At 38.4% G+C, this 17,119-nt stretch overlaps 1 protein-coding gene across 6 annotated transcripts in view; it reads right to left on the bottom strand.

Annotated features, from left to right (window-relative positions):
- LOC110973821 (cytotoxic granule associated RNA binding protein TIA1-like) overlaps nt 1-15,914 on the bottom strand; it is a 73,799-nt gene extending 57,885 nt beyond the window's left edge. For 3 of the 6 annotated variants that reach the window (XM_022224946.2, XM_022224947.2, XM_022224948.2), the window contains exons 1-5: nt 15,798-15,914; nt 15,687-15,718; nt 15,398-15,491; nt 13,906-13,932; nt 10,665-10,760 (exon numbers count right to left, since the gene is read on the bottom strand). In XM_022224946.2, coding sequence (XP_022080638.1) covers nt 10,665-10,760; nt 13,906-13,932; nt 15,398-15,491; nt 15,687-15,718; nt 15,798-15,854 — 306 coding nt within the window. In that variant the 5' untranslated portion in view covers nt 15,855-15,914. Of the gene's footprint in view, nt 1-632; nt 972-10,664; nt 10,761-13,905; nt 13,933-15,397; nt 15,492-15,686; nt 15,719-15,797 lie in introns of those variants that run through there. The other 3 variants (XM_022224950.2, XM_022224951.2, XM_022224949.2) reach the window with 2 other exon arrangements.
- Nucleotides 15,915-17,119: the final 1,205 nt, after the last annotated feature.

Genomic DNA, 17,119 nt, shown 5'->3' with positions numbered 1-17,119 from the left:
AGCAAATATAAATGTCCACAGGTAAAGTACCTACATTTCTCTGTACATACAGTCTTACAGCAATATTTGGGTATGTCTACAAAGCATGTAATCTAGATCATGCAATAAGAACACAATTCAATTTGACTTTCATGCTTCACACTTCTAACGATGGAGTAGAAGGTAAAAACAAATATTTCAAATATCTATCAAAATAGATAGATCTGACAATCTCAACTTGTCAACAATACTCAACTAAAAACAACACAAAAAATTAGCCTACTGAATAAAATTTTACCGAGCCAAAAGGCTTTCAAACATTCAACATGAGAGTTGTTTAGAAAATATTGAAATACTGTGGTATGTCCAACATACATGTACATGTAAGCATGTATGTGCATGAAAGGTTAACCTCCAAGTATGCATACCTCACTTTCCAATATTTGAGGTGGGAAGGCACTGATCATTATCAAAACAATTCTATGAAAATGTCTGTTTTACTTTCGCCTTGCCACATAAAACACACTTTCAAACACACACAAACATCGGTGTTATCAATATCAGACATATCACCTCAACCTCTTTTCCTAGCATCAAAAACCCTAAAAAAAAACAACACTGAAAATAATTTAGTTTGCTTGGCAATATCTTACCGGTTGTAAAGGGGGTTGCATTATGACGGGTACAGCTTGTGGGCAGGGGTACGGAATCATAACCACACCAGTAGGCTCCATTGGTACACGTTGGGTATTCAGAAGTGGGGGACCAAGCATAGGGATTTGCTGCACGTAAGAGTGTGTTAGCATCACGGGTCTTACTAAGCGGCAGGATCAAAAGCAGCTGTCACTGGATTCCATACAGTCTCTTCTCACCATGTGTACATGTATACTCTGGGCACCATGCACATTGTACAGTTCACACAGACCCTATGCTTGCAGGCTACACACGCATACACACAACCATGCTACTGCCAGCTCACCCATATTAACCACATGGTTGGCCGTACATGCACAATACAGCTATCTTTTGATAGGCTCCAGACTTCTGATTGGCTGACTGGGGTGCCATGTGCGACCGCCCATATCAATTTGCATATGAAAAGCACTGCACGGATGACTGGTTAGAGACAAAAGTGGTAATGGAACCCCTGTTTAGCCAGCTCAATTTGATTGGTTCAACTGTCTGCAACACTTTGTACCAAGAAAAGATCTGAGCTCCATGTACAGAGACAATCATTACTGTCTGTATTATGCTACTGTACATGTATATGTATCTTATCAATGCAGAAACTACCTGTTGCTATACATGCATATACATGTAATACCAAACATAAGTTACTTATTTCCTATGGTGCAAAAGGCTGCGATAAACATACTGGTAGTGATGAACATGGTTTGTGTAGTTTTTCTCAAATACAGTCATGACCACATGAAATAACCAAAATAATGTCAATGTCAGTATTTAAATTCAAATTTTTTAAATGTCTAATATGAAAAGAACTGCAATGACAACTTCTACTTAATTTATCAAATCCTTGTCAAATTCCACATTTAGTCAAGAAAATTATTTGTATTTGAGGAAAGACATGTACACTTACACTTTTCTCCTTATGGTTTTCTTCTTTTCTGTTCAACTACTATTATCATTTATTTGACAAGATTTTAAAAAACACATAAATAGGGCAAGAAGCAACAAAAGCAAAGAAAAAAAAAACTGTGGTCCACCATCCTGATGCCTCACATCAGGATACTCCATACAAAAATGAAAATTAAAAGGGTACGTTAAAATTTACAAATTGATGAAGTGCAATTTTGCTAAATGCCTTACCGATAATTTTCAAACACAATAATAGCACACAAAAATAAATTACAAGCCTGGAGGTAAAAAGTCCAGATTGTTCATGGTTAGTTACAAGGGGCATCAACCGCTCTTGAACTAGCTAACTTCACAGATGTGTGTCTATAACAATTAAATGAAACTGAGAGCCAGACTCACAGACAGTCAAAATATGCGTGACAACACAAATCATAACGTCCTGGTATAATCTCTATAATATGAAATAGACACAGCACAGCTAAGTTGAAATATATATATAATGACTGCACCGATATAACGGTCCAAGCAAATCAACATATTTACATATAATATGCCAGAACCAAGATGCAAACAAATTTGCCTCAGGGTAATATTTCAGTTGTCTTTTTGTAAATACAGCAATGATAGTTTTGGCAACAGCTGTTGTGGAATTTAGCTGTGTAACTTGTGTGAGTTGGCAGCATGTGTGATGGTTCACAACAGGGTGATTCACAGGGACAGTCCGAGCTGCTGCGCTTAACTGGAAGAGAGGCTGGTATATTGGCAGTACTTGAGACAGGAACAGAAACTAACTGAATTTCACAGAAAGCATGAGATATTAAATTATATATAACATAAAAACTGCATAAATGCTAATGCTTTGTAAGCAGAGCTAAATTAATAGATCCCCATGAAGTGCTCACAAGCAGGGAATAAAATACCTTAATGTATAAATGAACATGTATAAATACAAACAAGACAGAGAAGTACATGTACATGTAGATATTATGCTATTTGCATTCACTAACCACTAACCTACCGTAATCCCTTTACGTGATTAAGACAAACGACAAAATATGGAAAGCTGCAAAGATTAAAGCATGTAACAACACTGATAAAATATGAATTGCGCATTTCCAATCTGAACAATTATTGCCATCTACATGTACTAGCATTGAGTAATGCACAAATGCCAAACATGTTCAACTGGCACAGGTCTTAGATATTTCAATCTGAAGTGTGGGTCAGTTGCAATTTTCTACTGGCTTTTAACTTTATCTTTTAACCCTCAATTTTTTTTTCAGGTCAAAAGTTTAGGGTCTGTTGAGCCGCAGTCCAACCTAAATAAATGGGATGCAAGCTTGCAAGCCTACTCCATCCCCACAGAACTGTGCTAGCTCGTCATCTTGATCAATATTTCAAAGCCTGATCTGTCTTCTACCCTTCACCATCCTACCTACCTCACACATTCAATTATTCATCATCAAAACGCCCTCGTTTCCCCATGTAAGTGTTTGCATGGAGGTGCAGAAATATCCAAAGAAAATTGGATTATACACTTCACAACTGTTTATTATTTTCAGTTGTGTACCGCACCACCTTCCAAGGCCTCACTTTTTTCAGGGTGGGTTAAACGGAGACTCACAAAGACATGAAAAAGACCATTGTGTATGCCAGGGAAGCGCAGTCAGGTAGGGCCCATGTCATTCCACATGAGTACATAGCTTGTGCATGTTTTAATGTCGGAAGAGAACTAAAACTACTGTCGAATGACAGGTCAATACAGAAAATAAAATTATGCTTCAAGATATTCCACACTTAAAGCACTCATGTTGGAAAGTAACTACTAACTGGTGCTGCAGTACCGGTACGTTAACCTGTTGGTTGTTTCTTTAGGAAAAGCAGAAACATCTCCACTTGTCTTTGATCTCTTCCAGTACCAATAAAGGCCTTTTCCATGCAAACAAAAAAAAAATTTAAGAGAAACTATTTCAAGAAACAAAAATTAAACAAAAAACTGATCTGAATTACCATCTCAAATGGCATGCTACAGAGAGGTTAACTCCAGCAACCATTATTAACACCTGCTACTTTGTGACCAGCATGATATCAAAACTGGCATAGAACAACCCTTGAAATTAGCCCAGCCACAGCTCCACAAAGTGAAATGAATGTAGTGTCACTTCAGATCAATCCAAGCCAGGCAAATCGAGTAGCTTTCCCCCCTCGGGATACCAGTGGGAGATCTTGCCTGGCTCCCAGTATCAGCCTATGACGGCCAAACTGGATATTAATTTGAGGGGCAAATTACTTACGATCCAGGAACAGTCCGAAGAGGTGATGGGAAAGGAGAATGTTAGGGGGGGTTCAGTGACTTGTGGTGTCTAACAGAAGTTTGCAATTCACACTCCTTGGGTACTTTAGCTCACATAAAAAAAATTTCAATGACAGACTAATTAATAAGAATTCTTGTAAGACGGATAGGTGACTGGTGCAAAATCCTTAGAAACACAGGCACCATATAGTGCAGCACCCTCTCAAAGAAAGGCACACTTGTGTGAACATAGAAGACAAGAGAATGACTGCTTGGATAAGGTACAAATTAAATAAGGAGCTACTTAGAATCGTATCATATATGCCAAGCAGATATAATTTTTGGTCATCAAAAGGGATACGAAAATTGTTTTATCATTTTGATTGCTCGTGGCTATGTTCCTTGTTAGTTTTGAAACACCGAAACTGCTAGGCTGTGTTTTTTGCTAAGGAACCAGTCGGACTTGGATCCTAGGGAAAATATGGAGTAAACTGCATGACCAGCATGAAGGTTCAGTAGCCTGTAACAATTCAGAACATTTCAAGAATTCAGTGGAAACACTGTCATTTCATCAAGGGAGTACAGGAACAGTCCCAAGCTGAAAATTGCCTGTACAAACCAGGTGCTCTAGAGCAGAGAACTGTATGGATACTCAGGAATATTCTGTTCACACAATAGGAAAATGCCCTCTTTGTGTGAAAACAAGCCTTATGGAGGAATGTTACAACCCTTTCTTTTCATCCTAATAAAATAAATCAAGTCAGGTTATTTTCTAATCTATGGGGTTACTTCAAATCTAAATTTTTCCTCTTTCTAATTTTTATATGTGCAGTTCAATCAACCACAAAACCCTTGGAGACAACGTACCAGCTACTGGTAAGTACATGTACATAGCTTGAAATTTCTAATTGTTGAAGTTTTTCTCAGGACTTTTACAATTCAATAATAAACACAAACATTTAAACAGCTAACTGTAAGTTCATACTGTACATGAACTGCTACAGCTCTCTATCTACACAGAGGTATACACATACATATATTTACTTGACAAAACAATACAGAACATACCAGTATAATAATGTCTTCAACATTCAACTGAAGACAAAAAAAATAACATTAGTCACACAGTACACTACAAGGTTATTTGGGGGATGCTGCCTATGCCAACCACAGGTTTAATAAAAGACTCATTAGGAATCCTCTACACATCCAATCCATCCACTTAACCTTGACTTCTTAATTACAGAATGCACAAAGTTATTAGCATTGTAGCAAGGATTTGAATTAGTCAAACTGTGAATACACTATACACTGTCAAAATCAGGGTGTGCCAGAGTAGGTGCACGATGAATATGGCATGTATGATGACTGAGCTGGTGCTCATTAAATTGGATCAAATGCATTCATGTTGGAACATGTATGAGTCTGGATGTTTGCCAGCTTGGCCTTAGCCGTTAGGGTACTTAGACACTTGGGGAATCGGACATACATACAATGGGATTTTCAGAATTTCTAATCCTGTTTTGCTTACAAATTTCACAAACTTTTTTTCGAAGGATTCCTCATTTAAAGCAATTTTAAGGAAATATTTTTCCATTTGGAAAGTCACATCCCAGAAACTTCTCAACCTACATCTTTTTCTAACCCATTTTGAGTTAAATGATCTCAACTACCTTGATTTTTAAGGTTTATGAACCCATTAAGAAATCGAAGGGAAATACAGAAAAAACAGGGCCTTCATAATAATAATGCCAACATGAATTTTAATACATTTCTACTACATTTGACATAAAAATTTCTCAGTTTATTAAAAAAAATTCAATACCCCTATCATTTGAGCCTTGTCACAAAAGGCACCCTGAAATGCTGAATGCCTCAATTTACAGGGAAGCCCATTCAGTCATCAGTGGAGTGCTTGACCATATAAAGGGTCAGGAAACATCAGAAACCACAGGTGACACTCTGACACAGCTGACTACCCGACTTCAGTGAAAAACAGAATGGAATCTGTCAATGCTAATTGGAAGACAGAACTGATGAGTGGCTTCCCATAATGGTGCGAATCTTAACAGCTGGGATTGGGACAATCGACGGTCAAGGTATGGTAAAGCCATGCAATGCCACTGACCTGCTTCTGTAAGACAGGGAGAGAATTCCTCTCAAGAAAGATTTCACAACGTAGGTGGCTACATACACACATCATATGATGTATCTTCAGGCTAGGTTTTACAATGGGTGGATGTGCTTGTCAAGAAAGCTACATGTAACTAATGTCCAAAATGTGAATCTGAAAAAAAATCTCTGCCAGCACAAGTAAACAAGAAACCCTGCTCAGAACATGCCAGGCACCTGTCATCTGTGCAATTTGTCACACTTGCATGTAGACATTACATAGTGAGTGTAACTGTGTCTCTTCTACGATCTTCCAATCAAAGCTGGCTCCAGAAATATGAGCAATGTCTTCCTCTCAATTTCACTTACAGCAGTCCATGGTCTGGTGGTCACAACCAAAGATACATACGTGTACTTTGAACTACATGTACATGAAGCATTAAAAGCAAACATGAGATTAAAAGGAATCTGCAGCAACCCAAGATTAATAAAAAAAATAACAAGACTCCCCTTCCTTCCCTGAAGACCCCATCAACCCTCTTTACCATCTGCTTATTCAATTTCAATGAAACTGACACACAGTAGTAACTGAAGCACTCTCTTCCAACTTTGAAGGATAAATTGGTTAAAGCTGTGCCACCTGCAATTAATCAGCCCTAAAATGTAGATATTTTGAGGGAATAATATAAGGCAAGTTTAGGGATGCCCACATGTTTATCTCAAAGCTCCTCCCAGTCTCCATTACCCATCCACAAATGCATGGATTATAGGAAAAGACTTGTCCACCTGCCATGCACTACAGCAGGTGTAGGGTTTAATCCAAGTTCAATGATTCGGATAGCTGACACCATCACCTCTCAGCCAAATCTGAGCTCCTCCCCTTATCTTTTCTGCCTCATCCACTGATTGCTACTTTAGCCTTTGCACCTGCTAAACAAGTGATTGCGTGAGCTGCATGTGCATGTATATGAACTACTACAATTATGAATGCACTTGCAGTGTGCAATTTGATCACTATGCCTGACAAAAAGCCTGACAGGGGTTAAACCATCCCCAATCCCCCAAACTCATCATTCTTTTTGTGCACTTATAGCCCAAGCAATATCACACCAAATACGGCTACTTTCTGAGGTACATGTACAATCACACTGAACACAACGAGTTGGGTTGGTACTCGCATCCTTTCACCTATCCTAGCCCCTAACCTCTCTGTATACACACTACCAGCTCCCTGCTGGATGAGGTGACAGCATAAGCTATAGATACACATAGATGTACGCAGACAGTAGGGCTCTCATTGCCAGTCTAGTGAAAGGCTGGCTCTGGCGAAAGCCAATGAGTGGCTATCCATCAACTATCATTAGTTGTTGTCCTCGCTCAGCGACAGGCTTTAATCCACACTGGTAAAGCAAGCAGCAAACCAGAAAGCCAGGATTTTATTGCATTTTCTTTCCTCCTTCCTTAAAGGGTAGATTCTGTCAAATCCATTAGCTTTTAAAACTGGTTAAAAAGGCTCATTGTAAAAATCAAAAGAAAAGGCACAAAAAGAAAATTGAAAATACTACTACATGTACTTGCTTATTGCTTATGTATTGGTATTGCTTATGTAGCAGAGCAATGAAAAATTAAGCTGCACAGCTCAACTTCAGTGGGGCAGCGTAAAAATTTTGGTTGGACAGCCTACCCTGCTAAAACCCCCTAGAACATTGTACATAAAAGCAGTATAATATGGATATCATTGAAGATAACATAACCTGGATGATTCCTTAGCATGTAGGTACATGTACATGTATCATAAAACTGAGACTGAAAACTTCACAAACACAAGACTGCTGTTGTAAAAAATATGCTTCCTGTAACAAACACCGCTTCCTGTAAACTAAAACACCATGATCGTTGCCTTGAAATGGTGCATTTCAATTAATTAAAAGATGACTGTTAGAAATGTGTAGAACAAAACAACTTGCCACTAAAACAATATTCCTGACAGAACTACAAGTACATGCTGATTTAACCCCAAAGTCTAAATATATTTTCCATTAAAAATATCATCTATGTGATGTTCAACTCCACTGAGAATATAGGCAGTATCCTTTCAACAACCAGACGATTTTTCTGGGAAAATTAATGATGCTTCACCAAGCCCTCAATGCAAAATAAATTACAATTGTACTTTTGTGAAAATGGTTCAGAGCAATTTATAAGATACAAGGGTCCCAAAAGCTGCAATTCCCTGTTTGTTTTTACAATTTGTATTAACCAAATTGCTAGCCAAGACAATTAGCCAACACATACTGTGTGCACAGCTGTTTCATTCAACTCCTCAACTCCTGCAACATGTGGCAGGGATATTGACTAGGTGATCTGAGCCAACTGAGGGCAGTATAACCAATATATGGTTCAAATGCATACCATTTTACCATATACCAAAACTCTGATTTCTTCGTCCTTTTCAACAAAGCTCAGGAATACAGAGTTGAAAAATTAACCAACTGAGATCATTTCAAATGAACTGTTACGAACATTTACACATGTATATAGATATCTGGCAAACTGCAAGGAGTCACAATATGTGGGGCTCACACATATTTGGCACAGAGCATAGAGCAAGGCCCCCTACCCAACAGTGTCCTGACTATAGTCTTTATATTTCTGTTTGGTGGAAATACATATTCCTTAACCAGTGTGTGTTTGCTCAACAAGCATACTGGCACTGTCATACAACAAAGTGTCTTCTGTTACAGACTAACGGCAAGAAATAAAAATGGACATTTCTGACTGTGATATTTATGCTTATATCATTGTAGGACAGGAACTCAACAATGACTAAGGTAGGGTTTTGGAAGGGGGGTGGATGCAGATGCAACTTAAGAAAACTAATTATCACAAGATTGTGTTACACTGTGTCACATCACCTTCACTTTCTTCATTTACATGTAGATTAGAAGCTAAAAAGCTGTCACAAGTACAGTTGTACGTGTGCTAAGACTATATTCCTTCTAACCAGTAAATCAACTTGACTCATCAGAGAATTGTGAATTCTATCCTTCAGCCCATCCCAAGGGCTTTAACAAATTAGTGGAAATCATAACTTGCAGGAATCCCTCAAGCATGATTGGTCAAGCAAGTCTCACGTAAAATAAAGGACTGACTGTCTTGATTTACATTTAAACATTATTTGATAGTTTCAAATATAATCATTGTAGCTACTGCATGCATTTATATGATGATAGTTCCAAGTTTCTGTCGAATGATATCCCAGGTAATCAAGGTAATTCCATGTTTCCAAGGAACTGTCTCATGATCTCCAAATGGAGAAGCTGTGGGTGTCAAAGTCAATCATATTACTAATATAGTGCACGAATAGCCAAGTATACATGGAACTGGGGCTAAATTTAACATACATGAACCCTCTATAAACCCCTCTGAAAAAAAGCTTAATACTATCTATAGTATAGAGTTCACTGAAACTCAGGAAGTACACTGTTGCCACAATACAACATTAATTTCCCAATAATTGTATAATATTAAGTTATTGCAGACAGAGTCCCCTGAACAATTTTATTTTACTTTGGAAAATAAATCCTAAGGATCAAACACACTTTCGCCTAGGTCCTACCCCAAACTATATTTGACACATGGAAGCCAAAGACATTACGTATAATAATGTCAATATGTGACCAACTCTGCAAAAAGGACATTAAGGGACGCTGTGCTACATGTACCGGTATTTCATGCTAAGGGTTATTCTATGTGGAGAGGGTGGTTTTTTTTTTTTTTACTTCTTTGGTTTATTGACTTCTATTATATCAATACTTTCACAATTCATACAAGAAACCCAACTGTTGCTGCATGTACATGTATGGATATTCAAGGGACTTTCTACTTGGCTGCTTTCTTTTCCCACTCCTTGTGTTTAAATGGCTTTATCTACAGATTGCAAAATGCAACAGGGTTCAAACCTACATAAAATTTAACCTGATAATGTAAACAGTTAAAATGTGAATGTAACAAATTTAGAAAAAAAGGCCCATAATATGCATTTTTGTGGAGCTGGTCACATATTTGATCACACTCCACTGAATGAAAAAGAATCTGCCAATGGCACAGTACATATAGCTGTGGGATTTCAATATTATTGACTTCTTGGCAAGAAAAGCATCACTTTAGGGTCAAGAAACAAATGAATACTCATACTCCATCCCTGAAACTGTTTTCAAGTTGAACAGTGAGGGACTCTGATCTTTCATGAAGGCTACCCGGTGTTTATCACAGACTGCTGAAGCATTAAGAATAGTGTCATCTATAACAATATGCAAGTATAATAAAAGGCCAGCCTTCAGAACATGAAAAAGAACACCTACATGTACATGTATGTGCAATGAACTGTAGGCTACCTCTTGGGCCAAGAACAGGAATGACCAAGATGATTCAAAGTACTCTGAATACAATCTCACCCTAAGAATGCCATGTCAGAGTCAGGCAAACAGTGGCTTTGGATCTCTTTTTGCCATTAACTTACTACAGTGATGAGCAATAGCCACAGACAATAATGCCCTGTTCAAGCACCACTTTACGCTGTGTTGACGCCTCTTCAGTTCACCTACAAGGGTCTGGCATACTGAATCATGCTCATTCTAATTTTTTAATTCAATAATGAGATAATTAGTCAAACAGAACTTACCTTATCGAATAACTTTCTACCATTCATTACTAACGCATTTAATGCGTGTTTGTGATCTGAAAACTCTACGAAGCAGTATGGGTCATTCCCTCCTTGCTGCAAAGAGAAAAGAAACCAATATCCACTGTCAATAATTAATCTAATCACTTGCAATGCTCATAGACCAAAACAAAAAGTTCTACAAAAGATCTAAATGGGCTGTCTAGATTCATTTTACACGTTCAGGTTCACTTCCTCAGAATATACAACCAACTTTGGCCACTTTCAAACATAACCACTAACAGTGTTTTTCTCTGTAATGTTACGATGCTGGCTTTTGTAAAATTTAGCAGTAATACTCAGCAACACTACTAAGGATACAGGTAAGCAGTTCAAGGTCATACAATATTGGTAAGTACAGAACTTGTGTGCAGTGAGATGATCAAACCATGACTAATTCATGAGCCTGACTAATCAGCAACAGCATTACAGCACCTCTTTTGAACATGTAAGCAAAGATAGCTCATTCAGAACAACCTACAAACTGCTACTGAAATTCAGTTTGACTGAAAAAATTAAAAGGGTTAACAAATTTCGTCAGGAATCTTAGACCACTTATAGTTAAGGTCAGAATTGCTCGCCCTGACGAAATATGGTATGTTTTTCTCTTTCCAATTTTCATTCACCAATACATTTTGGGTGAAATACATTCAGGAAGTTTTGTAATTTCTTAAAATTTTCTTCAAAACCACAGACAATACAATTGAATTTTGTTACATCCAGTTATGAACACCACAGTGGAAACATAATTTAAGAACAGTACAACAGAACTGAGTTTCTGCTTTTTTGCATGGGTGTTTCAATATATTTCTTAAAAACAGAAGAGCAGAAAAAATATTCGACAATATTTGTGAGATTTAAAAGAAATCAATGAAAGATTCCTTTAAGATTCTTAAGATAATCCTAAACTGTATAAAAGTAGTGGATGCACACACGGCGATTGAAGGTTAAATAGCTTTTGCTTTTTAAACCAACACATTCAGAACGGCAATACACCAAATTATTACAAACAATAAGGAAGCACAAACTCAAACCCAGGTAAGGTTGCATGTAGAAGATTTTGAAGACTTTAAAAAGACAACAGTAAAAGATGTCAAGACAACCGTCATTGAACTGACCACTTCGGGATATGAAGATTGAATGAAGACAGTTGTGAAGGCTCTTCATCAAGGTGGTCTCAGGAGTAAACAACCAACAAAAAATCAGTTTCAAATTTAAGTTGTGAGGGACCATTTGGAATATGAGAATGAGTTTTGGAAGTCCATTCTCTGATCAGATGAAACGAAATTGGAGCTCTTCCGCCGCTATGATATGCATGTGGTGAAGCAAAGGTGAAACATTCAAGCCAAAAAAGACTTTCACAGTCAAGCACGACGGTGGGAACATGCTCTGAGGCTATTGCATCTGACACTACAGGTTTATGGAATCATGATAAAAGATTGCACCAAAATTATGGTCATGGAGTGACCTACATGTACAAAAAGCATGAGTTCAACCACTACCTGCCAGGTGGATTTCTCTTAAGCAGGATGTGATGGCTGGACCTTTTCAAGATTTTCTCTTTTCAAAATTCTTCAAAAATTCATGTGTTCATTTTAATACTGCACGTTTACAACCACATGAACGACTATCTGGTGGCTACTCCAATCTATCAGGCAACCTTCACTGACGCCCGAGTATTCAACCAAGGCCAGCGGCCCTGTAAGAGAGCCCAAAATTGCGTATTATTTCCTAATTCCCTTTGTTTCGGTGAATGCCAGTAGCGTCTTTTCATACCCGGCTGGATTAGCAAGCAGCAGTGCTTTGTCACTCATTAATGGGGCCCTGGAGCACTTTTGTCCATGGTGCTAATCCACAGGTGCACTATGCCCAAAACAGTGGTATACTGTTTCAAAAAAATGCCGGATTACCTTCAAAAAATGAAAGTCGAAAAATGATGGCAATCCCTAGCAGCAGGTCCTTTGTTCTGAGTACAGTCTTTTGTTACACAGACCAGCTCTTTTGTCCAAAACCGGGCACCCCGGCTATACGTATAAACACATGGTGCCCGAAACCAGGCTCCCCGGCAGGAAGTGGTTAAGGTCAAAGTCCATGTGCAAAACCCTATCTATGGATGAGCACGCTTGTTACTTGACTTGTTACAACCCAATTAAGAAGAAAAAGCAAAAGGCTTTTGGACTTTCCTCTAAATTAAACTTTTGTTACTTCTAATTTCCTTAGAATAGTTGACAGGTTTGTTTTATTTTCTGTCGGAGAGGGAAATAATTCTCACTTCAACTGCCTGTGATACTTCTATTTAGAAGATGAATCTGCACATGTACAAGTACATGAAGAATAGACTCACAGCCTAATTCAAAGGGTGAACACAACAACTAAAATCTAGAGAGGCCAGGAACTACCAATACAGTTCGAGATATAGAGGTACACCTGTCTCCAACACGGTGCTGGTGTAGTAATTAACAACCAACATCTACATGTCTGCAATGTGCATGACGGTCTCCATAATAAAAACAAACAAATGTAATGCTGATGTACATGTGTACAACCAACATGACATCACTTCCTTAGTATTGTGCGGCAGATTGTTGCTTGTGAATATATCCCCCCCCCCAATTTTTTAATCATAAAAACCAAGACTGAGCACCCCATAATCTCTTTTTAATGGTAGAAACCTGTATGTCATATGAGTGGTGAATGTCAGTGAATTGCCTCCAACTTAACATGATCTGACTTCGGTTGTATGGCAGAAAAAAATTTGCTTGCCAAAAGAATAAATGAAATATACATGTACTCCCACTTACAGATTAGCCCTCTGCCAGGCAAAAGCATACATCACTTCAACTACTGACCAATTTTGACTGTGGTAACAGTCACGGACTGCTTATGAAATAAGTTTGATAAAATTTCAGAGCAAACACATCCCAATGAGGCGGGTACCCATTCATCAGGAAGAGTTAGATTCAATGAAAAATTTTCTACTGCTTCAGAACTAACTTAAAAGATTTGCAGAGAATTTTTTTCATTTCTTTTTTATGTTAAATCAGATTTTCAAGAATAATGGTGGGAGATTTCACTGACCTATCACGAGCCACAATGCTGAATTTTCAGGCCCTTGAGCCATTGGTTGTAACATTGTGAATTGATCAAGATCGTAGTGATTTGTGAATTGTGCTCTTTTAACCAACAAAAGAAAAACAGTTACCTCCCCTTCCCCTTCGTTGCGCCTCAACTGGTGAGAGAAAGAAAAAACAAGACATGTCGGACCTTATTGATAAGAAGATGCAAAGGGATGACAAATGACGAATATGAGGTACCTGTTGACCATACGAATTACACATGTATAAGCATCGCACAGCTAAAGGTCAAAGGTCAACCAATTTTCTTAACATCTTGTGAGCATATAGGAAAGATAAACATGCACTAGAATTACCAACATCAAATGAGAGTAATGACTTTGGGATGACTTTTTTAAATTGAAAAAAAAAATTAACACTCTCACTCATCAACTCAAATCAATTACTAAGAACTGTAATGTGATAAAGGACATTAATGCACTGGACTGGGAAAAAACACAGAACATAACCAACGTTTAACAGTCACTGACAAACACTAGGGCATAGGTACACTATGCAACATAAACTCTGGGTATTTCCCAACCCCAAAACAAATATTGTTCAATTAAAACTCCAACGCTAGTTTCACCTCTGTATGTGGGTGGCATTTTAAAATTGATTAAGCCTGCTAATAATGCAACTGGCACCACTCTGATGGCCCTGCATATCAAACAAGCTCAACAAACCTTTTTTTCAAATAATATACACCTGTATGAATACTAACCTTAGCAAAATAAATGTTTGAGGTAAAAGTTTTGAGATATGCACAAGGACAAAAGTCACTTGAGCAAATTGCTGTTGGCTGAATTAAGAACAGATTATTCTTTGAGTGGTTTTCTTTTTAGCATTAAGATGGAGGAGACTGGTAGGCACTTGATGCTGTATGTATTAATTCCAACAAAAAACAGGCACACTGCTTTTAATCAAAATTTTCAAAGCACAGAAATTTGTATGGTGAGCTGAAGTAGGAGACACTCTGTCACGTTTGTGTATTTGTTCAGATATTTACCGGTAGATCACAAGCAACTCCTTTTTTCAATACATCTATTCATATTCAAGTCTTAGCTAATCCTAGGCTTCATGATTAATTAAACTGCTATAGAATGCTGAAGTGACTACGTCACACACACAGTGTGTAAAAGGCATTCGTGCAAGAACCAGTGTGTGAATCTACACTTTCTGGTTCAATACAACGTCACAACATGGTACAAGTATAGTGTACAGTACATAGTGGTCGATGAATTTTATTTGGATCACTAAAGATACGGGGGGCACAAGGATAAATCTGGGCAACAGATATACCGAAAGGAGTGAGACCCTGGACTTCATGCCTATTATATCATACTGCAGCTCAAATTTTTTGACTGCAACTTTTTCGAATTCATTAGGCAGTGTCTAGACTAGAGCTACTATTAAACACCGTAATCTCACCAATCAAGCAAAAAGATAGTTGGTAACATTCACACTTGATAATAGCATGGACAGGGTTATTTTACCAATGACAACATGGACAACAAGATGTAATCATAACACTAGTAAGTTTAACAGTTCAAATTCATTACAATTGTAGCCTTAACTTACTTCGTTCATCATTTTACAAGTACAATGTCCAAACTCTGAGAAAAGTGCAACGATGAATTCTTCTGTGACAATTCTGCTGAGATTCCCAACATACCTGAAAAAAAAATTCGAGGAAACCGATCAAAGTAAAATTCGGGGGAAAGGCAAAAAAGGCATGAAGGAACCAAAGACATGGAAAATGTGACACACATCGGCTACCGGTAAACACGTCACGTGTAATTGTATAGGAAAGTTCGAGTTGGGTAGTTAAGAGCAAGTTCACCGATCGAAGAAACGAAAGCATACTTACAGCGTGCGCTGCATCGAATCCCCGCAAGTTTCCTGCAAAGAAACAAAGAATCCATTTAGATTAAGAAATCCCACATAAACGATTCAAAAACCGAAGACAAATAGGACAAACCTGGTTATCATGATGGTTAGTATGCTGGTGGTAATGATACTCAGGATACGACTCCATTGCTGCGATGTCGTCGTGTGTTTGCGACTGCGCAGAGCAAAGCAACGTGTCCGACACAAGCTTCTAGAGCCACGGCTACGTCTATCATGAGCTTGTATCAACGCATTATTTTGCAGCCATCGAAGACCTAGCCGTAGACACAAGATTCGGACGCGGGCTTCACAAGATGCCTCAGCTGGTATTCACTGGTTCGCGTGTTAATTGTGAGTGGGTGACAATGGGATTTTGACTAGGAACCAACAGCACTGAGTGGCATGCACATGGCCGACCGGCTGACAAGCCGCGCGGCCGATTAAGTAGCAGGGGCACGAAGCTCAAGCTGGACAAATGCGCCGCCGACTGGATGATAAATCGTGGAGTCCACGTCTTGCATGTTATTGTTATAAATTGAACAGCTTGACTGTTCGAGTTAACTGCCAACCGAAAAATCGTGTGGTGATTTTGAATAAAATTGATTAGTAGTTCAAGGTTGTCGATGTTGATAATTATGTGTTCAAAATGGACCCCAAACTTTCTTATATGGCACTCAGCGGGCCCTTGCATAATTATTATGGCCACTGTCCAAACAAAACTTGAACGGTTGGATTGATGCAAAAATCGGGATGATGCCAGCGACCTATGAGAAAAATCTTTGTGAAATAATCACACAGTGATATTAGTTGAACTAAAATAATATCGTAATTGTGTCAAAAAGTATGTGCACCACACAGTGGCATATCAAGCAGGGGGGGTTGCCCCCTGACGGCTTTGTTGTTGTTGTTTTGTTAGTTTTTTTTTTCTTTAACTGGGAATACTTCATAGATGGGTAAGAAAGAAACTGATCAGTATATTTATTCATCAAAAATAGGCCATATCTTTTCTCTCCCATTATCATGTTGAATGATCAATATAGTTCATTTGCTTATGAGTTCCCCCCCCCACATCCACACCCACCCACACACGCCAAAAGCTGGATACGGCACTGGCACCACAGTGCCGTCAACATTATTTTTGCGTTCAGCAAATTCGAATGGAAACTGCGTCAGAGCACAGAGCAATGACAGTTGTAAATGTTATCAATCAGGGTCTGTTAGTCAGTCAATCGATCAGCAATTCGGTGAGCAGTCCAGAGATGCCACCCATGTGACAGGACTACGACGCAGTACAAAGGAATTTTTACCGCTGAACACCACAATGGATAAGGCTAAAGCCAAACTTAGGTAGTATTCATATTGGTTTTTCGTCAATCGGCCTGTCATAGAGCTTAATGCTTGCCCTAAGCTGAG

Source organism: Acanthaster planci, linkage group LG13 (assembly GCF_054643075.1).
Source record: "Acanthaster planci isolate LZ-2023a linkage group LG13, COTS_SCS, whole genome shotgun sequence".
NCBI lineage: Eukaryota > Metazoa > Echinodermata > Asteroidea > Valvatida > Acanthasteridae > Acanthaster > Acanthaster planci.
The sequence above is the reverse complement of the archived record's forward strand: the minus strand, read 5'-3'. Positions and strand labels throughout refer to the sequence as shown.